This window comes from Halichoeres trimaculatus, unplaced genomic scaffold, assembly GCF_033239565.1.
Source record: "Halichoeres trimaculatus isolate MK-OKI-2021-1 unplaced genomic scaffold, fHalTri1.1 fHalTri1_scaffold_5, whole genome shotgun sequence".
Lineage (NCBI taxonomy): Eukaryota > Metazoa > Chordata > Actinopteri > Labriformes > Labridae > Halichoeres > Halichoeres trimaculatus.
This window is the reverse complement of record NW_027437183.1, coordinates 36,455,624-36,482,404: the sequence shown is the minus strand read 5'-3', so window position 1 is coordinate 36,482,404 and position 26,781 is coordinate 36,455,624. Positions and strand designations below refer to the sequence as shown.

The 26,781-nt window shown below is 39.5% G+C and overlaps 2 protein-coding genes across 2 annotated transcripts in view; one reads left to right on the top strand and one right to left on the bottom strand.

The window, feature by feature from the left end:
• niban2b (niban apoptosis regulator 2b) overlaps positions 1–5,400 on the bottom strand; it is a 71,825-nt gene extending 66,425 nt beyond the window's left edge. Inside the window, exon 1 of the mRNA XM_074669843.1 lies at positions 5,126–5,400. Coding sequence (XP_074525944.1) covers positions 5,126–5,180 — 55 coding nt within the window. The 5' untranslated portion in view covers positions 5,181–5,400. The remainder of the gene's footprint in view (positions 1–5,125) is intronic.
• A 13,003-nt stretch (positions 5,401–18,403) lies between these two features.
• The window catches only part of stxbp1b (syntaxin binding protein 1b), a 32,625-nt gene continuing 24,247 nt past the window's right edge, over positions 18,404–26,781 (top strand). Inside the window, exon 1 of the mRNA XM_074669846.1 lies at positions 18,404–18,463. Coding sequence (XP_074525947.1) covers positions 18,427–18,463 — 37 coding nt within the window. The 5' untranslated portion in view covers positions 18,404–18,426. The remainder of the gene's footprint in view (positions 18,464–26,781) is intronic.

The window sequence follows — 26,781 nt, the reverse complement described above, 5'->3', positions numbered from 1 at the left end:
AACAGCAAGATCACAGCGGAGAGGAGTGGCCGCACATAAATCAGCCACATGAACAATAACACGGAGTGATGAAGCTATCTGTGAGCACGATGAGTGCAATCTGATCTCTGGAAAACTAGTTTATCAGTTCCTCAGAGCAGCAGGAATGAATACAACCAGTTAACTTGTGTGTGAGTGTGTGAGTGTGTCTGAGGCTGTAATGATGAATCCAGGCACTTCCCTTAAAGAGAGCCAGGCTCTGGACCGTCCTGGCTGCAGAGACTGTGGCGCTGGCTCTGCAGCTCAAGGCCTGGAGGAGGTTTCCACACACAGACACACACATACACACATAACACACTTATTCATGCATTCCTCAGATTCCACATCTGATAGGTGTGTGTGTGCACGCTGCTCTGTATGAGGCACTCAGAGCATTTAAAGGAAAGATGACGCCTGGTCTGCAACGCAGCGTTTCTCTGTCTCCTCCTCCTCAGCTGGATCTGATCGAAACTTCAAAACGTCTGTTTGACCCAGAATGATGAGAGCAGGGTCTGTGACGACCAATCAGCAGCAGATTAACAGTTTCTTAGCATGAAAACAAAATCTGCACATATGGTAATAAATCACAGGGAGGGGCCTTCAGCCCACTTGGAACCAGGCCCAAAAAGCCCCTCTGTTGAGCAGCCAGTTCCTCCCATTCTCTGAGCTCTGACTGAGTATCCTGTGGTCTTTACACTCCCATCAGGCACAATGCACACATGGCAGCTTTGTAATATTCTGCCCTGAGGTTATTTATTACACCAATAATTAAATTACCACGCAGTCAACTCGGTGCCTTTGGAGGCCCCTTGTGGTCTGGGGTCAAAGGGCAATCCCCAGCTTGGTGCAGTTTCTCATCAGTCCTCGGAGCTGGTGGGTGTTAAAGCCTGAAAAATGTTTTAAAAATAGCAAAGCACATTTTTGGCCAGCTTTAGGAGTCTGACCGCAGCTTCATTTGTTTTTACCTTCTGTGTTCATAACATCAGATTGACTCACACACTGCCCGATTAATCCCCCCCCCCCCCCCCCCCCCCCCCCCCTCTCTGAGAACTGGACCGGGCCGTCCTGCTGCTTCCTGCTACCAGAGGCTGACAGTCAAATCCAAAAGATGGGTCTCTGCTCTGTAACAGCTCAGAGTCTGATAATTTTCAATTCAAGTCAATGTGCTAACCCTTCTTGTTTGTTAAATGTATTATATTTTTTGTTTAATTTATTTTATTTAAAAGATCCCAACCTTTTAATTACAGTTAAATACTCTAAAGAAATCAAAGTTTCTTGCTTTTGATATGGTGTACTCACTTTATTATCCCATTTATCATAATTACATCAATGAAAAAATGAAAAAGAAAAATCAAAATAATATTGACAATAATATTGTTTATCGGCAATAATATTTTGGAAAATTATCATCTACCAAAATTGGTTATTGTGACAGGCCTAGTGGCCGCAGTTTCGCACCATGAATGATTGACCACTCGGTTGTTATGGTGATCACTGTGTGACGAGTCATACAGATGCCTGTATTTCTGCACTTCAACCACTAGAAGATCCCATTCTTCCGCCACCTTGTTCGCGTCTCTCTGTCCAGCAGGTTAGAGATTTGTCGAGTGCACTCCGCGGAAATTTTCCATGTGAAAAAGACCGTGTGAGGGGGCGTCGGTGTGAAAATGACATCATTCGTCTGCACGAAGTCACGGAGACCCCGCAGACGCATCAAGCATAAATCAGCCTTCAGAGGCACAGCTCAGCTGACTGACTGACGGGCACCTGTAGCTGTTGGAGTAAAGAGTCAAACCCTGCTTCATTTCTAACACGGCTGGGCCAGCTGATATGCTTTGGAAGTCTGTTTCAGAACAGTCAGGGAGACTACTTACATTGATTATACGGTCTATGGTTCAACTCAACTCCATTGCTTTTTGACTTTGTACTCTCTAATCTGTCTACTCACATCAGCTGCGTGTTCAGCTTGAACTGAAGCAAGACTGACAGACAGCTGGAGTCACAGACAGAGGAGTTTCCACACTTCCAACCACACTGATGAACCTCTCCTTGTTCATGCTGGGCTGTAAAACCTCAAACCTGTTGACGTCTGGCTGTCCTCATTAAGTCAGGTTGTTGTTAAAGTCAAGCTTAATACAATGTGGTGTCAAACATAGACTGTAGTGGACAGCGTGGCTCTGCCATTTACCATTGTACGGCTTTTAAGCCAAAATACCCCGTCACAGGCGCAGCCATTGGCAGCAAGAGTCTGCGCAGTAGAGACTGTGAGGGATTCTGGGAGAATCTGATTGGAGCTGGGTGACAAAAATAAATAATAGTTTTTTCTTTTGAATCTTATCTCTTCTTGACTCTACCTCCTGACATATTTTACAATCCCCGAAAAAAATACACGAGAACAGTTGCTGTCAGTCATTGTTACACAGACTTTCAGAGAAAACAGGACCTCAATACAAGGCAGCTAGATACTGTCTTCAAATCACAACAACAATTGGACGTGAGAAATATTTCTACCATATATATAATTTTTTTAAAGTTTGACACAGCACATCTGGAATGACTGGGGAGACTGATATTTTGACCTTTACTGCAGCCAGTCACCAGGGGGAGCAGTTTCTGTGGAGATCTCACTTTGAGCCCAGCAAGATGACGTCCTTTTTTTTTTTTTTTTTGAACAGTCTAGCGTCAACACATTTTCTTTTTCATTATTATTTTAAGGTCACTGGGCGTTTCTCGGTGGTTTCAGTGGACAATTTCCTGTCCTGCATTTTCTGCTTTTTTTAAATTGACGTGATCCAGCTCCAGCATTTGACACAAACACAAGGCTCGTGTATCTGGTCCGGAAGGTTCTGACCTGCCAGGGCTGAGACAGACTTTGCTTAACAGCGATGAGTTCCATAACTTCTTCTGATGCATTCAGGAAGTAAGGAAATCTAACCGCTGATCATCTTTAGTGACTCCGCATGAAGCAGATTTGTGTCTCAGTGTAAATATTTGATCCAGAACAGATCGTCAGCTGATCCTCATGCAGAGAAAGAAACTGTCTTCAGAGTCCCACCATGGGAGCCAGGAGGTCTTTATGTTGGATTGTGCTCCTCCTACTTTTGCTCTCCATACTAGGGCTGCAGCTATCAAATATTTTAGTATTCAAGTATTCTACTGAAAATCCCATCGATTAATCGAGTAATCGGATATAATACATTTTGGTTTCGTTAAAGAGCAGTTATTTTTCAGATGAAACTTTTCTCTTTAAGAAAGAGAAATTTCTGATACAGCATGTCAATAAGAGCACTTGCTTTGGTAGCTACAAAATTTGTAAACACACTTTGACACATTTTTTGTGCCTTGTACATCTCATCAAATGGTGGGGACCCAAATGGCACCCGCTTCGTAGAATGACCCATTAGTCTCCAAACTCCAGAAAAGAAGCTAGATTTGTTGCTAGTTGCTATTTTGTATAAGAGGTAGCTTGAGGGGTCTGAAAACTCTCTTAATATGGCCTCAGCTCTATTGGAAATACCACTCTTTGATCTTTTTTAAAATTAAACGATTCTTCAAGGCAGAGAAAATTACTTGAGTATTTTTTGTAATCGAGTACCTCTAATCATTTGAGGATTCGTTTCAGCTCTGCTCCATACCGTCTGTTTTTCCTGCTGACTAAAGCCTGCTGACACCTGATTGGTCAACACAACTCCAACTCCACAGAATCAATCCAAAGTGTCACTGAAGCTACTTTAATTTCTCTTCAGTGAAAACGTTTTTGGACAATCTCTAACCTGACACTGACGCAGAGCAGAGCAGAGGAGAGGTTCACACGGACCGCTGCCTTTGATGCCCCCTGAGGATTATCGTTTCATGTTCACACACTGTGCTGACTTCACTTATGACTGAGCATGTTCTAACAGGCCCAATAACAAGACCACATGTTGGCCTGTGAGAGCAGCTGATAAGGACTCCGTGTAAAGTTCTTCAACCGTCTGATGAAAGAGGAAAGATGAAGTCTTTGACCCAGCCTGAGTCAACATCTCAGGGCCAGGAGTGAGTCTGATAATCAAACTGAGGCTGACAACCAAATGAGCGTCACAGTGGGGTGAACCTGGGATGGAAAGCAGTGACAGAGCCAGTAGATCAACAGACAGGGTGGGGCTGCTGGGTGCAGCTCCACCCGAGAGACCTGTCACGCTGAAACTGGGGGGTTAGCAGAGACACCAAATGTAGACAAACAATCTGCATCAACAGGTCACGCTGACTCAATCAAAGCTGACAACAAATTCAAGTTTTAGTGGTCAGGTTTCCTGATTTTGTGTCAGTCTTGCAACAGTTAACTACAGATCTTCTAAAGCTTTGAACGACAAAGTAAAGCATTTACACACATCCTGTGAAACATTTGGACAGAGCAGCTTCTTAACAGCTCACATTTGTAGGCCCGGTGGTTTGAGACTCATTAGGATGTGAAGATCAACTTATTTTCTTGTCTTTGCTGCAGCCATCAGCATCATATTTACATTTTCTTTACGAAATCTTAAAACTGAACCAGTCTTCCAAATCTACTCCTAACTGAGACCCTGAAATACAAAGAAACAGTACTAAATTCTAAAGTGTAGTTAAAACTTAAAAAACAAAATATTTCCTCTTTGGACTTTCTAAATGCTCATGATGCAAACCATATTTGACCAATTTTAGTCAGGAAACTTGGAACAAATTCCCCTGAAAATGTTTTTTTTCCTGAAAAGATAAAAAGGTCTCAGAAAAAAAATCAAAGTGGGAAACTTAGAGACATAAAATGAGGACAAAAGTCCTAAGCATTGTCTACAAATAGATGAATAGTATGAATAGTGCAGACACTAAAGCACTATTTTCAAATCTACGTGAAGCAGAGGTGGAAGTTTGGTCAGACTATCAAATAAGTCCTCAGAGCCCAGCAGACACGCTGAACCTCGGCAGATTGAGTTTACCCCAGCTGAGGGTTAACACTGACCCCACAGAAAAGAAACAGTGTGGTCAGAAGTGTCAGAGTCACCCTGAAAGCTAAGCAAACTTCTCTCCCTCTGGAAACGCACATGTGCCAGAGCAGCAGGCAGCGAACAAACGAGCAGAAAACGCTCCTCACCTGTGATCATCTCCCGCTTGGCTTCATCCAGGTGACTGGAAATCACGTCCCCCATGGTGGATGAAACTCACTATTCCTGATCGACTCCACGAGTTAACGACTGAACTTTCAGACGGACTGAGGTGGTCTGTGTGGACCTGTAGGATCCCGCTCGGCTCCTCTGGGAGTAAAACCTGAGCGGACTCAAAGTTTGAGGAAAGGCGGGCTGCAGACTGTGAGAAAGTGGAGGCAGAAGTAGCTGGCAGAGGTAGAAACTGACGGCTTTTCTCACAGAGACACACCCTCATTGGAGGAGAAGAAGGAGAACTCCCACCTCGCTGTGGTGGTGCGTTCACGTCCCATGGGGGATTGAAAGGGGGTGGCATTAGCGCCAACTTTTAACGCAACAAAATTGGAAGCTTTTCATATAGAAACAAACTTGAGAGGTAAATAAACATACATCAACATACATGAGACATTTAAGGCTCACTGTGATCACCTTCGGAAAAATACGAAGACTCGTTCTTCTTTTTTCACAAACGACGAGTTTCTGAAAACTTCTCCAAATTATATTTTACGAAAAATCGTCTCAACACAAACACGTTAAGGATCAGTAGGTTCTATGCTGTTTTTGCTGATAAAAGATGGCGTGGTTTTTGAGCGCGTCCCTGAACGCATCTTACCCCACTGTGGTGAAGGCGGGGTTTCCTCAGGTTTGTGGCTCAGAGAATCACAGTGAAGATATTTATATACTTATGTTTGATTAAAAAATAGAAATAAAAAAGGGGGTTCAAAGTTGTTGTCTAAGGCCTGAAGAGGACAGACGTGAGCTTAACCAAATTATTTTATGTCCAGAAAAATCCAGAAGCTTCAGTCAATCAAAGATTGTCTTTCTTAGGCGATGAATCACTGTATGGAAAAACTTGTTTGTTTGTTTTTTTGTTGCAAATATGCGTAGTAAATAAATAAATAAATAAATAGATGGATAAATAAATAACTTAGGACCCAAAATAAATAAATAAACAAAGCAAACACTGCCATTACTCACATGAAAAAATTGTGTACTGTTTTATGGGTTGTGAGACTAAGAAGCAAAAGCTGAGACATGAAAAATCAGCATTTTACCCAATGTCCTGCGTGGCGGAGATTGCCCCAGTTAAGATTTCATGGTCTGAATCCAGCGACACTCTCCGATTTAAAAGTATGAGACTATGCAGAAATGGTTAGGTCTAGAGTTAGACGTTCATGTGTTTACTTGAGGATGGCCCCAGATGTACTAGGAATCACAAACACACACAAAAAAGTCATTTTCCCAGCAGAATGAACATGTTATAAACATGTTAATGAATAGTCCATTTCTTTACAGCACACACTGCATGGGTTGATTTTTTTTTTTTGTTCTAAATCTGCAGTTTAGAACATATTAAGATGACAAGTTCCCCAAGTTGGAGACAAAGTACATGCCCTTTTTCTCAGTTAAGTGATTGATTAGCTTAATTATTAGCCATAACAGATGGAGAAAATAGGTTAAAGAAAATTTAGGAAGGTATGAATTCATATGATTTTTTGTTTATGAAATCATAGTAAACCAATCTTAATTAATTGAGCACCATTTGATGTTGGAATAAGGTATCTCTGTGTCACTTTTTTAAATTGTAAATATGAACAAAGAGATATTGTTTTACAGGAAGAGATGTGAAATTGTGGATGAGCTTGTGTATTGCTATTTTCTTAATGTGATAATTTTTATTTCTATTTATTGATTATCTATTTGTGAGAGATCAGTGAAAGTTAATGATATTGTCATTGTGGTATAAAACGATTTAAAGAAGGTTTGAGAGAGGAAGAGTTGTTAGAAAAAAAGCATCAAAGCAGCTGAGAAACATGGAGCTGATGAGTTCTGCCTGTCTATACATTCAATATAAAGTGAAAATGGACAGAAAATTGTTTGATTTTCCTTTTTGTCTTTAATACAGCATGATGCTCCTTCTGTAACTGGTGGTCCCTTACAACCAGGTACACAATACCACTCAGTATGCTGAAGGGACTGGTCACCGTGATGTACAGTCAACAATCACAAAAACATGAACAAATAGAAATAATGATAAAATTAATAAATAAATGAATAAAATCATGCTCTCTTTAGTTGTAAGTCACTGAGGAGCCAGTTGCTTGTGTTATTCAGGTAAGAACACTTCTTGTCTTAAGCCTGGTGTCACCTGTCTGAGTTAGCCACTTTATATTTGACTGTTGCTAATCAAGCTAGCACGCCTTGCTAGTCAAACTAGCACCTGGTTGGATTCAAATTCAGTCTTGGAAACTAAATGCAGGGTTCAGTGAACACTGTTGTTTTTTTCTGTCTCTTAAGAGTGAACCATCTTGTCTTCCCTTCACTTGGAAGTCACTTCCTCTCCTCTGCTGCCCTCTAGTGGACCATCCGCACTTGTCATTTTGCTGTGGGAGGAAGATGAGGCGCTGCACCTGCTTGGGACCCCGCAGCTGATATGAGGCCCCCAAGAGCAATCAACAAAAAGAAAATATTATAATTATTATTATTTTTTGCATGTGTGAGTCTTGATTTCTACACCATCAAGAATAAATCATTGTACAAAAACACAACTTGTGTCAACAGAATGCTGCTGCTGCTGTAGGCCTGGTGATTCTAAAATGTTAAAGCTCCACTGCACCGCTAATGTAAGCTTCCTGCTGTGCAGTTCACACTGAACATCTAAAGTGCAGATAGTAAAAAGCAAAACAATGCAACAAAAAAACACTACAAAATGGTGTATCTGCTATACCAGGGGTCTGCAACCTTAACTTTCAAAAGAGCCTTTTTCCTCAGCTCACCTGGATGAAAGTCATTCGGGAGCCGCAAAATCTACTCTACCTTCACATTAAGACAAAAAAAGTGTATAATCAGGTGAATAATTATCTAAACGAGAAGTTTTTGTGTTTATAAATTTGTACATGTGATTTCTTAGTTTTTTATTTTTATTAATTAATTAATTCATTAAATCTATTTTCTAATACATTTGCAAACTTAAGAAAAAAAGAAATTTGTAGTGTCATAGATTTTTATAAATTTTGCAAGATTTGGAAATTGAAAAAAAAGATCAAAATTTGCAAAGTAAAATTTTTTAAAATGTGCAAAATTTCAAAGAAATTGATGAAAAAACCTAAATAATGCAATTTTAAAATTTTGCTCAATTTCCAAAAATTGTAAAAACTTTATAAAGGGATTTATATAGAAAAAATACAAAAATGTGCAAAATCTTTAAAAAACGTGGAATTCTTTTTCCTTAATTTGCAAAAATGTCAAGAATTAAAATCAAAAAAATCAATTAAAAAAAAAAAAAAAAAAGAAATCACACACAAAAAAGCCTTTTTGTCAAGAGGTGATGCATTATAGCCCAACTTTTATGTTATAATTTTACTTAGTGTCTGTGTTGTTATCATTAAAATATTAAAAGCCCTTTATTTTAATAATATTTTTAAAGCTACAAGGAGCCACTGCAAAGGAGTCAAAGAGCCGCATGAGGCTCCAGAGCTGCAGGTTGAAGACCCCTGCACTATACAGTGCACGATATAGTGCAAAGGGAGTGGTTTCTAGGGAAACTGATATTATGACCCGTTTAATCCCAAATTTTCTCCTGCAAAATACGTGCATGCAATTCATTCCTTAGACGTTATTAGAAACATAAACTGTACGATTCTTTTCTGTATGTTTCCACGTTTTTGTAAGTTATTTTTTAATGTATTTATTGCATCATTATTACTAAACAATAATAATCATATCATAACAATAATCATAGTAAAACACACTTTACTTTTTTTCATCTTCTGTCAAAACATAAAAGCAGCTTCCCAAAGTCAAACCAAGACTTCAAGAGATTCCAGTGTAGCAACTATTGTCGTGCTGTTTTATTTATTTATTTTTTTTATCCAAAGTGAAACTTCTGCTCTAAAAAATAGTTTCAGAGTTTTATTCAAATCATATGCATAATTCTTTAAAAATCTTTGTTGAAACCATGTAAGCCCATTTCAATCTCTCCACCATGGTGCGGCAAGAGCTGACACTGGGTCTAGCCCAAGCCCGGTGTTTGGACGTTTCAGTCTCAATGCATTATGGGAATTGTAGTTGACTTGGGGACAGTAACGCTGTTGTTTTACACCATGGACTGTATAAAACACCAGAGCCAGGTAAGTTGTATGATGTATAATCGTAAACATTTTAATGTTGACTAAAACACAAGCACAACCAAAATAATTCAGGTCAGACGACCAGTCCGTTTAAGAGACACAGAGAGAAACTTAAAGGGAACTTCCTCTGAAACTTTTTTCATTTGCAGTGTACTCACTTAAAAGCTTCTTGCATGGCTAGCTGGCTTAAACTGTAAATGTATAAACTATGTGGTATTTTTCCAAAGTTGGCTCTAACCTACGGTGGCCCTGAGAGCTCACAGCCCTGCAACTTATGAAAACACAAGCAAAAAGACAAAACACAAGCAAGCAGACACGCTTGTTGTTGCTGGGGATTTTCAGTCACAGCTGAATGTTTGTTGTCAAATCATCCAAAACGGAGCATTTTGTTTGTTGCTGTGTGTTTAATTCTAACAGTGATGTTGATGTTTTTAAATATGGTTTGTTTTTTTATGCGCTGAAGGAGATTACATGTGATGGTACGTAAGTGTCCTTTTAAAGACAGAATGACAGCTCGTTCAGCCTTCTCCATACCACTGCTGTGTGGTGTAGAGAGATATATAACATGCTGAATGGATTAACAATGAATCTCTTGTGAGAAAGTTCTGTACATTTATTTGTTCAGTGATGAAAGTTGATGTTTTGCTGAAAATTTTAAAACATTAAATTAAAATTTTGGATCATGCTTTTGAAATTAAAAAAAAAAAATTATAATTAAAAAAACAAAACATTTTAAATGTGTTTGAAATGTGAAAACAACAGCCCTCCTTCTTTACCCGGGCTTGGGACCGGCAAAAGTGACCCAGAAGAGACACCATGGCGGAGTTACTGTTTTTTTTTTTTTTTTTTTGATTTAATCTTTTATCTACGGAAGCGTATTGCATTCACTTGAAGAAAAAAAACAAAAACTCAGGTTTTTTCAGAGAAATTTATTCTTTGGTTTGTTTTTTGTGGTAATTAATTTTTTTTGTGGTAATATTTTTTTATTAGTTTGTTTTTTGTTATAATTATTTCTGTTTTTATGAGTAATTTTTTGTGGTAATTAATTTTGTTTTTCTGATTAATATTTTTTATCGGTTTGTTTTTTGTTATAATTTTTTCTGTTTTTATGAGTAATTTTTTGTGGTAATTAATTTTGTTTTTCTGATTAATATTTTTTATCGGTTTGTTTTTTGTTATAATTTTTTCTGTTTTTATGAGTAATTTTTTTCCTCCTGTTTTTAGGAGTATTTTTTTTCCTGAAGTATCAAGCTACTTCGAAATCCCGTGAGAACCTCCAACCTGCAGACGACTCCCGTGGATGTGTGGTGGCTCCTGTGTCACGCACGGATCAGAGATCCTGTTCGACACATATATGCCTTATCCTTAACTTTCTACTGGCTTTCCAGTGTAGAAGCAATGCATTTTTAATGCCATATCTTCGTCTATTCTTTAAGTATTACATTGAACAAAAGGCTTATATAAAATATAAGGATAAAGTCGAAAACATAACAAGGGTATCATACCCTGTGTGTGGCTAATACCTTACTTTTATTGACCCGGTACAGACCGGTAGAAAGTTAAAATTAAGGCATATAGCCTATGTGCGGGACACAGGAGCCACCACACATCCATGGGAGTGTCTGTAGGTTGGAGGTTCTCAGGGGATTTCGAAGTAGCTCGATACTTCAGAAAAATAAATTACTCCTAAAAACAGGAGGAAAAAATTACCACGAAAAACAGAAAAAAATTATAGCAAAAAAAACAAACCAATAAAAAAATATTAATCAGAAAAACAAAAATAACCACAAAAAATTACTCATAAAAACAGAAATAATTATAACAAAAAACAAACCAATAAAAAAATATTAATTAGAAAAACAAAATGAATTACCACAAAAAACAAACCGAAGAATAAATTACTCTGAAAAACCTGAGTTGTTTTTTTTTTTCTTCAAGTGAATGCAATACGCTTCCGTATTTATCTTCAATTTTTTCTCTTTTTTTTTTTTTGTTTTGTTTTCAACATTGCAACAAGTTACAGTAGAACATGAACATTTTGAACACTTTTTGTTTACAATCTTCATCAGCGAGCTCACCGGACTGAAAGAGACAAATAAAGAAAACAAGTTAAAAAAACATCCTGGCTCACAGAAAGAGTGGGTCATTGTCATGTTGTTCAAAGCTCTCTACTGCAGGTCAGCATCTGAGGGAGCTGACTTCACTGAGTGAGAAGGTTTACATAAGAGCAATAATACAGGGAAAAAAATCTCTCAGATACACATTCTGATGTTGAGAATAAAAACAGTCTAATCTCTCCAACATCACTTTGTTCACACGTCAGAAGCTGGTACTTACCTTCTTCATCTGCGGCGAATCCCCGCCGCTCGGGAGGAAGAGACAGAGAGATATCCAAGGGTTAGTAAGACAGACAGAAACTCTTTAAATGATCAGATTTATATTTCAGCTGAAAAGTTGCTCCTTACCTTCTTCGTCCTCAGGAGACGGGGAGAGACAGAGTGTGGTTAGTCAGAAAGTCTTTGCTTTGATGAAAGAAGTGATGTTTGATCAGAATCAGAAGTTCCTACTTACTTTTTTTCCTCCATGTTTCAGGTGGTTCCAGGTTCTCCTTGCTGCATTTGGTCCATCCACATGGTCACGCTGAAGCTTCCTGTTTCAAACACGAGGAGTTTGACAGCTCTGCCAGACGCAAGAGCTACCTGAGGCATCACCAGTCCAGCCAGACGCAAAGACCGGCTCTCAGGATCCAAGAAAAGTCAAGCATCCATCGTGTTAGGGAAGAAAAAACACATCTAAAAAAGTCCCGGTGCCAGACGCTACCTGGGACTGAAACAGCCCGCAAGACGCAAAGACTGCTTCAGGTGAGCTCACCCAGCCAGACGCAAAGGTGAGACTTTAAAAGGGTCCATCTCCCTTCAAAGAAAGAAATAAAGAAAGGTCCTGGTGCTAGATGCTACTCAGGTTGTCCCAAGCCCCGCCAGACGCAGAGGCTTATCCTCAGGGTCAAAAAGGGTTCGTTATCCCTGCCCTGGAAACCAAAGGTCCCGGTGCCAGACGCTACCCGGGGTCCAGAAGGTTCTGTCAGCTGGCAGTACTTCTCCTGGATTTCTTGTCCTGCAGACGTGGAGGACAGCTACCAAAGTGGACTGATGGTTCCTGGAGGTCCACAGAATCAGTCTGCAGACCTCTCCTTAGCCCAGCTCCTCTTCACAGGACGCTTCTCATCCTCCTCGTCCTGGTCGCTCTCCTCATCCTGGTCACTCTCAGCCCTGGAGTCAGACTCAGACTCAGAGTCGTGTAGTCTACAACCCGAATCCGTAGACTCAGAGTCGTAAGACTTATCCCCTGACTCGAAGCTCAAGTCTGTGGACTCAGAGTCAACCTCCTTGTCCCCAGAGTCAGAGCCCGAGTCTGTGGACTCAGAGTGAACCTCCTTGTCCCCAGAGTCAGAGCCAGAGTCTGAGGACTCAGAGTGAACCTCCTTGTCCACTGACTTAGTCATGACCCTCCTTCACCGACTCAGACTCATCCTGTCCACTGTTGTATTCCACTTCCATGTCCTCAAGGTCAGAACTGGAGTGATCAAGTTGATAAAACTCAACCTCCATGTCCTCAGCGTCAGAAATGGAGTGATCTGGTTGATAATACTCAACCTCCATGTCCTCCACGTCGAAGTCATCAGGCTGATAGTATTCAACCTCCATGTCCTCCACGTCGGAGTCATCAGGTTGATAGTATTCAACCTCCATGTCCTCCACGTCGGAGTCATGCCCCTGGACCGCTGACTGAGAGGCAGGAGCAGAAGGAGCAGCAGCAGCAGAAAGAGCAGAAGCAGAAAAAGAAGTAAAAGGAGCTGGAGCAGAAGGAGCAGGAGCAGAAAGCTGCAGGGGGAGCAGATGCAGGAGCAAAAGGAAAGGTAGCAGAAGGAACATGGACAGAGAGAGGAGCAGGAAGAGGAGCAGGAGCCGAAAGAACAGTGGTGGCAGAAAAAGCAGGGGCAGAAAGAGGAGCAGCAGCAGCAGAAGACGGAAGTCCAAAGTCTGAAAAACAAAGAAAACAGCACAAAGTTGAGATGTGAGCATCCAACAAACAGAGTGAGACACAAAGCTGGCAGACAGAGCTGATCTTTGTTTGTTCCTTCAATAATCACATATTCACAGTCACTGCTGTAGACCTGTGTGTTAGAGCATCTAAAGAACAGTAAACAGCTGCAGAGAACAGGGACTCTGAAACAGACTCACTGCTTTAAAACTGCTTGATTCATTTTTTGCTCTATAAGGCAGAGATGAATAAATATCATTTGATAAATTTACAGAAAGCTTTTAAAAAGGTTATGCTTCTTTTGAGTAGAACATTAAAAAAGGTAAAGTTTGATGTTTTTAAAGAGATTTCTGGATTTTGTTGCTGATGTTGTATCAAAACTCATAAAACATCAGTCTGTCATTAAGGAGTCCTGTGTCAACACTTTCTCTTCATGACCATGTTCCTGATCTGTTTCTTTATGTTTAAAACCTGTCCATACTTCTTTATAATGACAGAATATAAAGTTAACAACAGAGCAAACTTCAGTCACGCTGCATCAAATTTGAATTAAACCCTAACACATCAAAAACACAGAGAAGACATGATCGTATTAGATCAAATTACAAGAAGAAGGTTTTTCATGACTAGGTGAAAACTGTGTTTTAGAAGCAGGTATCAATCTCTGTGGTCTGCAGTTTTCTGTGTGACACTCTGGGCTGTGCTCATATGGTCCACAGATGTGGGACAAAGCTCCTGCGTCAGTACGCACATCTACAATGAGTGTTCCATTTAAACTAACCTGTTAACTATAGTCAAAGTTTAGTTAAATATAACAGCTGGATAAAACTGTCTGCCTCTTGACACCAAACCGTTTTCTTTTCTGATTTTATAACAGAGATATGAGCGGGAAATCATGTGCGTAACACATCGGCTGTTTTTCAAACACTCTTCTCCTCGTTAAGATCAAAATACAAAATGAACAAGCTAAACACATGAAAATAAATCCTTATTGACGGTCTCATCTTTATATTAATCACAAAACAGCTGCAAAGTGGTTCAAATAAACTTTAACTCTGCCTTCCATCATCTCACACGTTAAAAACCAAAACATATTGTTTGCATTATTTAACAGAGAACCAAACAGGCCCAGTCGCCATCTTTAATGATTGAATTTTGACGAAATCTGAAGAAATTTAATATTTTCGGAGTAAAGTAAATGAGTTTCTCAACCAGTAAATCTTGAGGATTTAATTTCAAGGTTTGTTCCGGCTACATCGGAAAATTTCTAACGAGAAAAAAAATCTTTTACTTCAAGAAAACGTTGAGTAAAACCAAAACCTTCACATCCCTTAGCTAGCATGTCATTAAAATTCTGATTTAGTGTCTTTAAACTCAACACTTCGACATAAATGAGCCAAACCTTCAGTAAAAAGTATCAAATGAGTTAATTTCAGATAAATAAGTCGCTTTATTGGGGAAATTTAAGGATGTCTCACTATTGGACTTCGTTGTCGGTGGCTGGACGAGGCCAGCAGAGGCTGGTGGTCAGCAGGGCGACAGTTAAACGTCATTTCTCCGCTCGAAATCCTTTAACACGAAGGTCCTCGCAGGTGTTCCTCTTTATTAGGTATCCAAGTTTGTAATAGTAGGTAAAGATTGTGTTTTTTAACAAATTTCTACTTTTTAGCAGAGCAATTTGCAACAGGTCCGGCAGCAGTCGATTTTGTTTTCAAAGTGAAATAATGCAAGTTCGGAGCGCTAAAGTAACCGGGTTCAAAGGTCACGTTGTTGTTGCCATGGAAACGGTGCGTGACCTCGGAAAAATAATTAGAGAAAAACACGTGAAATTAATTACTTGGGTCCGAAATCATTCACTCATTCCCTACTCACTACCCACTATATAGTGAATTAGATATAGGGGATTTTCTGGTCCACTCAATCAACAACATTCCGGGTACTGATGACTCACTCACCAGCCGCTGATAGTGACGTAATTACTCTCGTGTCACTCACGGACGGCTGGGGATGTATAGGTATCATAATTTTGAAACACTGTGAAACGGTATTTATTTCAGTTATAACTAATATTATACTAAGCGTATTTTCCGCAACAGTCAAATATAATAGAAACATTTACTATGAGTATTTTTTTTTAAATAAACAAACAGTATATTTTCGCAGCAACTTATGCTGTGAATGAGAATTACAATGTCCTGTGAATGCATCACCCGCGATGAACTGTTCGGCGCAATAGTATCGAGCTGCATCCCTGCAGGCCGCAGTCTCACGGCTGGCTGCAGTCACGGCTGCTGTTTTCCCGCAACAGCGCCACCTAGTGAATTGTAGTTGTCGTTTAGCTCACGGCGGTGATTCTCAAATCCGAATCAATTGGAGACGTTTGCGGCGTAATTGACCAATATTTATGCAATAATAATTAGCAAAAAAAAGTCTGTTAACTCATAATCACACATGCTAAATTCAAACATATTTTTTTCTAAGCGGAGGACTTTGCTTATATGTATTCAATAATAATTGGCAAAAAAAAGTCTGTCAACTCATAATGACACATATTAAAACAAAAATATATTTTTTATAAAAAATCTTAACATGCACGCACTAACTTAGACATTACTATGCAGGTCTAGGGGGTTCCTCATCAAACTCACAAACTTTGGTTTCAATAATATTTTTTATTCCCCCTCACCTGCCACCCACCCACCACCAACCAAACCCCCTCACCGTACATTCACCCCCCCAAACACACACACACACACACACACACACACACACACACACACACACACACACACACACACACACACACACACACACACACACACACAACACAAGCCAAAAACGAGCAAAATGAAAGGGTTCCCTCAGAAGAATCTCCATTGTTGCCAAATATCTGAGCGTCCTCTTAAATTCCTTTCTTTCACTGAAATCATAGACATCACATAGGAATAGAAGCTGTGGGGAGTATGCATTAATCCCAGTACATTTGTGAATCCTTCTGTGCGCATTTATTTATTATGAGACTGATCTAACTCCATATTACCCGACGCCCACGTTCAGATTGATAAATGCCAATCTGATAAATGTGATAAATGAGGGCCATTATGACTGTTTCAAATGCAAATTTTGCAGCAAGAAACCCAACTTTAACTTTTTTTTTTTTTTGTCAAATGTGTGGAACAATAAATACAATTAATGGACAACTCTAACAACAAAACCCTAAAGACAAGTGCTCTGCTCTGAATGTTTTTATTCAATGGTTTATAGTAACAGACTTAACACGTGGCTGTATTCCATGTCATTTATGTCTTCCGGTATACTGTAGGCCTACACGTCCTCGGTAATAAAACATTTAAAACATTAAAAAAAAAAAGAGCGTTGATTCTCTCTGGAACATTAAGAACCAATGATCTGAGGCAGAAGAGAGACAAGAAAGATCTCAACATTATAGAATTTTTTTTAGATTTTAAATATGAAAATTTAACCACTCATATTATAAAACTTAATGAATATACAGTTTCCTGTTTCCATGGATTCCCTTCAAATTAAAAGCAATTATAAGCTGGTCTTCCCAGATGTGTTCTTTTGGCTACTAGGTTTATATTTTTTTTCTTTCTTCGTAAAGAATAAATCTGTTTGAATGAATGAATGAATGAATGAATGAATGAATGAATGAATGAATGAATGAATAAATAACTAGCGGAGGACCCTGTGGATGAATTCATACTTCCTTAAATGTAGGCAACCACAAAGATATTAACATTTAGTGTGCACATGGTGAAAGTAACGGTAAATTTATCTAAGTACATCATTTTAGTATCTGTAATTTACTTGAGTTTTACTCTTGGGGAAGCTCTTCACTTGTCCTCTTCTACATTTTCAAACACAAATCTTGAACTTCTAAAAGCTAAATTTCTATCAAAGCTCTACAGCTAACTCACTAATATATTTTTTTAAATGTTGTGGCCATACCTGTACTTTGTGCGTCTCCACAGCTCCATGCAGAGCAAACAGAGAGACCATGACTCAGACTGTTCATTCAGAGGTGTTGATGTTGGCCACAGCAGAGAAGGACGATGATCCTCACCTGAGCACCTGTGGTCTGGTCTTCAGCCCACGCTTCAAACAAAGAATGTGTCATATTGTTTTAAATGTTCACTCTGTTTGATGCTCTGCACTAACTTCATTCACTGTTTGCCCTTCACAGGCAGAAGGTATGATGATCAGTTTAATTTCCAGAAAAAAAAAAAAGAATAAAAAAATTAAGCTGCCTGTGCTTAAAGTAACCAAGCTTCTTCTTTCAGTCCACAGTTTACTTTTTAGAGATGTGAAAAATGTTTTCTAAATAAAAATGACAGCAGAGTGATGTTCCTGATTATTCAGATATTCATGACAGCAGTCGTGCATCAATGATTTTAGAAAGTGCTTTGAATACTTAAAAACAATAACTCCAGACCTTCAGTTCATAAATAATATAACATCAATGTAAAGAGAGGGCGTTGTTATATGAAATTAAATCATTTTAGGAAAAAACAGAAGGTTCTTTTCTCAGCTTTAGGGTTTTTAATGAAGAATAAAACACACACCTGACCCCATACCTCCACTTCTTCAGACTCCACAGCGGCTCCCTGTAATCTTTACAGATGATTTCAAGGTTGTTATTGTTTTTTAAGATCAACGTCACAAAAGTTTTTTTTTAATTTAGTATGCATTTTTGTTCAAATTTGACTAGTTATTGTTTATTTTACCGACATCTGGTTACAGTTTTTCTGTAAAGTTTTAATGAATGAAACTTCAGAATAAACCGAGCTTAGCTTATTCTTTTACAGCATGACCACATTTCTGTATTTTTTAAGGAAACTAAGAGGTGTCTCTTTATTTATTGATTTATTTACACTGAAATATTGAAAGATTTTTATTCATTTTATTTTGTTAACGTCAATGGTGGATTTTTAGGCTCCAGTCTAAAGACTTTTATTTTGTAGCCAATCTTCCGGAAGCGTACATCTCCACACACTGTGAGCTTGACAGTAACTCTGTGTTGTTCCTGTGGTCTGAGGAGGACGCGCAGCAGAGGGATCATCATGGCACCGCTGGGGCTAAAAGCTATCGTTGGAGAAAGTAAGAAGATTCTTTTTAATATTCAATTTAATGTCTTTATTTTGATTGTAAGGACACACGCGTTCACAGCTGCTTTACTAGAATCATTACACTGAAGTCATGCGGAACAAAGTGAAGGCATGATGGAGCATCACCAAACCTCACCTGTGCTCTGATTCCCAGGAGCACTTTCTTTAGAATTCCATTTTTTAAAATTTATGATCATTTTAAGTATTAATGAAGCGCTTTAAAAAAATTCAGGAAACTGTGCTTCCGCGCGCACATATCCAACGCACGCCGCGCTCCACTCGGTTATTTCACCTGATTTTAAAGTGAAAACGAAGGATGTAACCAAAAAAAAAAAAGTTGAGGGGTGTTTAAAGCGTGACTCTTAATGATTTTTATTCAGTTTATCGAGCTGCTGTGTGGTCTGTGAGAGCCCAGAGTCCTGCTTGGTTCGGCGTAAATCTGCCTCACTAATCTTCAGTCTGTGCGGATTAAGCGCTTTGACATCATCCTCAGAGGAAGGGGAGCGGAACAGACAAACAAGTGTTTGTTTCCACTGTGCATCAATACGAGAAGACTGTAGGTCATCAAAATACTGTATAATATAGAGTTATTATTATTATTAATAAGAAATACATGTGTCAGTCTGTCTTAGTGTTACTAAAAATGTCTTACCAGACTTAGTGTGAGCCACAATCACCAGACAAGACCCAGGGAAATGTCTCATTTCAGATACTAAAAGACAAAAATGGCGCCGAATTGTTTGTACGGAGTTATAAAAAAAATGTGCCGGTGGGTTCAGAAAAATGTAGTTTCTTTTATTGAGATATTATTCTTATTTAAAACAAACAAACAAACAAACAAAAAACTCGACAGGTCAATTTTTCTTACCCAGTTGTTTTGGCCTTTTTTTGTTTTTGGTGGGGTCACTCCTCTCAACATACTTGAAGTTACTTCTAAGCTGGACTATATAAATGTCTGATGACTTTGATCAACCTGTTGTCAGATCCAAACTCTTTATCTCTCCTTTGATTTTTGAGTGGAGTTCTGGGTGAGGAAGCCCTTCTTGTTGTTTCAATGTCACCCTGTTTCATTACCTGCAGCACATTCACACACATGCAGAGAAGTGAACAGCCTTACAACCCTGTCAAAATCTATTTTGCACAAAAAGCAAAACACAACAGCCAAGGGGTGAAGTTGTGTAGAATTTTGATACAAATCAGGTGTCAGTGGTTTACAATTTATGTGACGCCGACTTTTTCATCAAGACTTAAGGAAAAAAATTGAATGTTGAAAATGTAAATGCATTTTTTAAAATTATAATTGTTCTTATTTTTACATTGCATGTCAATAGTAATAGAAAAAAAGTTGAGACAGAGAAAAATAAATAAATAAATAAATAAAATGAAAGTAAGTAAGAAAGAAAGAAAACCTGGAGGAGCATCTTATAATAAACTGAATGCAAGAGGAAGACCACTCTGTGAGAGACTGTGTGAGCAAATACTTTAAAGGAATGTTCACTGTGTTTGAAAAAATCAAAGAACCAGTGGATTCCAAACTCTCTATTACTTGATATCATTGAATTCAGGTAAAAACTGTACCACACACAGACAAAAAATGTTATGAGAATGTATAAGATGGGCTGAGGTGAGACGCAGAATAAACCGGAAGCATCTCAGGTCCAGCTCCACTCTGCTCCACTGGATCAGATCAATTTCTGTTCAAGTAAATGTGTAAAGTCATACTGCATCTGTAAACTACCCAAAAGCAGCCACTAACTTTCAAAATATAACAAACGGTGTCTAAATTAGATCGTATTTAGCATGACTGCAACAAAAACATCATAATGAGTGGAGCTAGGCCAGGAGTCTATGGGTTTGAAGTTATACAGCCCAACATGAATGAGGAGAGGATCACTCATGGAGTGGGAGCGTAGGAACTCCTCAGTCTGTGACTCCAGTTGTCTGACAGTCCTGCAAGGTGCTGGATTGGAGACGCATCTGGTGTTTTCCTAGTGTGGCACTCTTTTTGGAAATCATGGACGCTGCGTCCTCTTCTTTAATGAGGAGAAGGAGCTCTGGGCTTGTCCTCAGCTCACAGTTCAAAGCCAGCATCCCTGATGGTCTGAGGATCAGAAGAGTTACACATCTGTGAAGGCTTTGTTAATAATGGAGACTGTATACAGGTTTATAGCAACATGCTGCTGTCCAGATATTTCCATATTTCAGAGAGACAACGACAAACTACACTGTGCACTGATTACAACAGCGTGGCTCCGTAGTAGAAGAGTTCAGGGGCTAAACTGACCTGCTGCAGTCCTGGCTTCTGTATTAAACAGGTGACCAGTGAGATCCCGAGCTGTAAGAGCAGCTGAAATCTTCTGTCTGGACTGAATGGGACGACATTTCACTTCAGACTCCAGAAACTGGTCTCCTGGTTCACAAGCGTGTACAGAGAATCGTTCAGAGAAGATCTGAAGACACAGGATAGGAAACAAGTTCCTCTACCATCAGCTGTAATCATGTTGCTGAAACAAATATTTAAGAGCTAATAGTTTTCAGCTTCAACATCTGACAAGTTTTCCTCGCACTGTTATCAGTTAAACTGAGGCTTTGAACGGTTGGATTATGTTTTTATCAACAGATGGATAAAGATAAAACACAGACGGAGAGGCACATTCATTGAGGAAAAATATGCTCATAGCAACACTGATGGTGATCAAATGTGTCTGGTACGAGTAACAAAATCTTCAGTGATGACTGTAGTGGTTGATTATTTTCAGTCAGTGTGCCGTAGTCTCAGCTCACACAGCTCTGATGAGGAGGTGAGTCCAGAGTCAGAGATGTGGATTAGACCAAATGATGGTGAACCTGATCAGAGATCAGGGTCACATCAGGGCAGAGCGCGCTGGAGCTGTTACGTAAGGATGAACCAGTGAGCTCTGACAGCGGGACATGGCAGCACTGTGGGCCTCACACACTGACCTCTGTGCACCGGCCTGACATCAACACACCTGAATCCAGGATCTTACTGGTCCCTCAGGACCCTGTTCTCCACATTTGTTCAGGTCTGAGAAACTAAGTCCTAAAGTTAACCCCCATAGCTACACCTACACAGCCAAATGATGACAATTGCACATCTTTGCAGGAGTCATGCCTTAAGGACAATAAGTGACAGTGCTCATGGGAAATGGAGTTAGTATTTTTGTAAATCACGACAGATTCCAGCCAATAGCGTCGACTCTATCAACTCCAAACAGAAGGTCCTCACAGAGACTTTAAATGAACCTCTACAGTTCAGTTCATTACAAAACAGGCTCTGCTACAAAGGGTAAGAACAAAAATCCTGTCCCAAGAAGATGTTTCATTATGTTTTAAATATCTAGTTTATGGATTTCAGTTCAGGATGGAGTTGAAACACACATTTAACACGCCTATGGAAATGCCTCAATGTGATTCAGAGACTTTGATATGTAACGTGGACCCAGAAGCGCAAAGTTGGAGGGGTCACATTGAAGCCTCCTAGCTTCTTGAAAGTTCCTGAGATAGTCTCAGAAGGCTTCTTGTGTGAAAGCAAACTGTGAATGTGACTGAATCAGTTTTTCCCAGCAGCTGCCTGTCAAAAGTTAAATCGTGCATGTGCGATCAGCTTTTTGAGCCACTCAGCTAATGTTCACTGAGCTCAGTTTGCTGCAGCCTCAGAGCTAATATCAGTCAATAAATCTTTATTTATATAACACCCTATCACACACAAAAAATTAATTTATATCTCTATATCTCAAAACACTTCCCAAAAACAACAGGCCTCCACCAACATCAGGACATGATGAGGAGTCTGACCTCATCTTTATCACCACGAGTATAGACTTGTACAGCATCAGTCAGATAAAGTAGGGAGGACAAACTTTCTCTAACAGATAAAAACCTCAAATGGAACCATACAGAGCCCACTTTTATGTCAGAAGGCCTGTTAGTCAGAGAACCAAAAGGCCTGTAAGTCTGGAGGTCAGAATGCCTGTTAGTCAGAAACTTAATTTGGACTTCCGCAGGAAAAAAACAGGGAAGAGGACCCCGTTGCAGATTCAAATATAAAGGTGTATTTCAACTAAACTTTATTTAAAAACTCGAAACCAAAAAACTCTAGAAAACTTATACAAAGAAACACTGATGGAATCAGGAGCACAACAGCAAACAACCCATGTAAAAACCATGCCAGCCAATCAGAATGAACCCCCATCTTTCAACTGTGACATTTGAGAACCAAAAACTCTGTATCTCTACCAGTTTTCCCAAATCTTCACTTTGGTTGGAGTTTTAAGAAAACATCCTCTTGAGCGGTGTAAAACTGTGGTTTCATGTGGACGGCTAAATGTATGAAAGTATATGTGGTTTCCCAAGTACCTGGCTACATGTGGACATTGCCTAAAGACAGAGACAAATCCAAAACACAGAAACACTAAGGACAAGACAAAAACAGCTAACACAGAAAACACACAATAAGAATAAGTCAGTCTAACACAAGAATCACAAAGAACAACCGAGAAACTCAAGACACACCAGAAAATCCAAAACCCAGAAATACACAGAACACAAAACCAAACCAAAACTTGATGGTATCGACTAAATCCAAACTAATTTTCTGACTAAAGGGCCTTCTGAGAATTGGGTAGATCTGGAACCAGATTTGTTTTTCATAGAGACATCTGCTGAGGCAGTTTTGGGGTTCAGAGCGGAGGCAGGAGAGGGATTCAGAGAGAGAGCTTGGTTGGTGCTGATGGTTAGATTGTTGGTAGCTGAAGCAGAAGGAGCAGAAGGAGCTGAATATATCAAACTGTAGAAAGTGAAAACAGTCCCACAGCTACTTGGGATATGTGAAGTGTGATTGTGGTTTGATACGGCCAAAATCCACAAACTAACATCTTTCTGAGACAAGAAAGCATTGCTATGAAATTACAGAACTTAGTGTGTTTGTGATATTTTTTTGTGGCTGAAAAAGTTTGTTGACTATGTTAACTGGATGGCTATTTTGTTTACTGAAATAATTACCTCTGCCAAAGATTTTCAGGAACTATTCAAAATAGGATAAGGAAGAAGTGATTAAATTTTGGAGCTGATCTGGATCACCGTCTGGATCCAGGATTTTTCAAAGGATTGTTTATCATTAAGAGATAAAGCTGTTTTCACCGTATGTGTATATAACTCCATGATAAATGGGCAGATTGCTTTGCAAAACAATACAAGACAAGGTCACCATAATTTCTGACGGATTTAAAAGTACGATCCAGATCCTGGCAATATTCTGGATACTAAGATCCTGAATATGTGAAACATATACTGAGTCATCATCATTTTCAACACTGTCAGGAAACAAATTATTGTATAAACCTGCAACTAACTCTAAATTGTAGCAGACAGTCTGCTGAAAGGGAGTATAACATTAAAGTAGGACTAAAGTGTTGCGTGACAATCACAATATGCTTGACTGAGGTCTACGCTTCTCAGTGCTTTCTGTTCATGAAGCAAATGAGTAGACCAAAATACAAGCTATCAGTTTAGAGGTCAGTAACAGAAGATAAGAAGTATGCATGTTTTTAAAATCAGGATCAAGGACTTAAATAATGGTAAGGACAAAGTGGCTGATCCCATCAAAAGTGTCAGAGGGTCGTCACCCTGAGGAGAACAGAGCAAACAGCAGCATGGTGTGATGGTTTGTAATGATGTTGTTTATTTCTCTGTGAGACCTGCTGGTTTCATGCCATCCCATTCTCTCACTTCCACTTCCTCTTAATCCTGTTGAATAATTGGATAAAGAGATCTATTCAATCGTGCTAACATCAGATACTGTCACCACCAACTGTTCTCAGGTGGTGTGAAACTCATCGTGTCTGTCTCTCGAGGCATATTTGAACATTTATCTGGTCGCTGACTTTTTGGGAACCACAGGCGAAATACAGTCAAAGAAAACATCAGTGAACCTTTTCTAAAACTGTGGAGCAGGAAATTGTTCTGTTCAAGTGAAATGTCTCCGTTGCTCTCTTTGGAAACATGTTTACTCATTTTGTGTGAGGAGAGCGTGTTTTTTCCTGGGTGTGTGTGTGAATGGTGCTGCCCCCTGTGACGTAACGCCCGCTGACACAGAAACGTCCCAGAAATAGCGTTGGGGAGCGGTGGATGGGGTAAGAGGATTGGGAGCAGATTAGAGGCTGTGATTGCTGCAGGCCCCGCCCCCCTCTTCCTCCCACAGCAAGCCTCTGCAGTGTCACACGCTGGACGGTGTCTTTAAGCCACTGCAGGGAAACTGGGGCATCAACATGCGGGAGCAAGCGTGCTGTGGTAGGAGAGTTTTCCAGAACCAGAGAGTTAACGGTTACATTTGCTGCTCTGAGCCTCTGGCTGAGGATCTCTGTCCCTCATGAGCCTGGGTGTGTCCCTGATGCCTATAGCCTGAAGCTCAGGGTTCAGTTGTGATCTCACTAAGGCTGAGATTCTACTTCAGGACCAATCCCTGACTGTGTTTAGCAAAGAAAATGATCACGTTCCTGATTGGTGGAGCAGCCACAGTGTTTTTTTTTCTCCCTCTCTCCATCTCCACAGTAAGATGACCCCAGCTATGATGGACTTGTTAAGTAACTCCTAAACAATGTTTTTTTTTGAGCCTGGTTGTGTGAATGTGTCTCTGACAGCCCCCAGTGTTCCAGTTTAAAGAGTGACCCTGTAAACTGGAGACCTTCAGCCGAACGTGTCAGAAGAGATCCAGTTTACACCTGTTTAAACACAGAAGTACCTCTAGATTAGTTTCATATATACACTCACACACTTTATTAGGCACACCTGTCCAACTGCTCATTAACACAAATTTCCAATCAGCCAATCACATGGCAGCAACTCAATGCATTTAGGCATGTAGACATGGTCAAGATGATCTGCTGCATATAAACCGAGCATCAGAATGAGGGAGAAAGGTGATTTAAGGGACTTTAAATGTGGCACATTCAGATGGTAGGGTCAGAATTTGGCCTCAACAACACGAAAGCATGGATCCATCCTGCCTTGTATCAACGGTTCAGGCTGCTGCTGCTGGTGTAATGGTGTGGGGGATATTTTCTTGGCTCACTTTGGGCCCCTTAGTACCAACTGAGCATGGTTTAAAGTCCACAGCCTACCTGAGTATTGTTGCTGACCATGTCCGGGAGATTCTCTTCATGGATGTTCAGTCGACAAATCTGCAGCAACTGTGTGATGCTATCATGTCAATATGGACCAAACTCTCTGAGGAATGTTTCCAGTACCTTGTTGAAACTATGCCACCAAGGACTGAGGCAGTTCTGAAGGCAAAAGGGGTCCAACCTGGTACTAGACAGGTGTACCTAATGAAGTGGCCGGTGAGTGTATTTACCTGTGTCAGAATATCCTCATGATATTATATCTATCAGACCCTTTGCTGAGCCTTCATAGGCTCTTGGATATTCTGAAGAAAATCAGTGACATACCCAGTTATTGGATAAACCTGAAAAAAAGTGAACTGATGGCAATAAATTGAGCAGCCAGGAATGTATCATTTAATTTAATCCCTTTTAAAATCAGGACAAATTAGTTCAGGTATCTGGAAGTCTGGACAACACACAACCACAAAGATATTTACAAAGCTAACTTTCTGCCCCTGATTGAACATTTGAAACAGGACATTAAACACTGCACAGTTAAGATAAATATATTTCCTTAGATCCTCTTTCTATTTACTACTTTCTGTCAGAGTCTGCTCATGTTTCTTACAAAACATTTCCTTATTTCCATGGATAGTATTTTATCAGATTTCATATGGAATAAAAAAGGCTTGCATAGAAAAAATTGTCATGTTATACTTGATTTGAGCCGCGTTCACCGCATTTCAAGTAAAAGACAAAAATGAGCTCTGAATTGTTTGGAACTAGTTAAAAAAATCTGCCAATGGAACAAGAAAAATGTGCTTGAAACCAGGGTTCATGTCTCAATACAAGTAACTTTTCTTTTGTTCCAAGTGCAGATTTTTCCTTTTTCTTATTATGGAAACTCAGACCTCATTTTGTCTTTAAATAACTTGAAACAGGACAGTTTTCTGCACTGTTCAGGTGAATGTGGCTCATATTTAGTCTAAAGAGATATTTTGTACCGAAAATAAGACAAAACACCTGATAAGATTTCAGGTTTTCCAGTGGCAGAAATCTTTTTTTTTTGCATTTCTTTATCACTATTGGGCAACAAATATTAGGCTTCTGATGAGCTGGATGAAAGATGTAAATACCTCTGATACACCTAGCTGGCTAACCTTGGAGATTACATCTTCCCTGCCAGCTC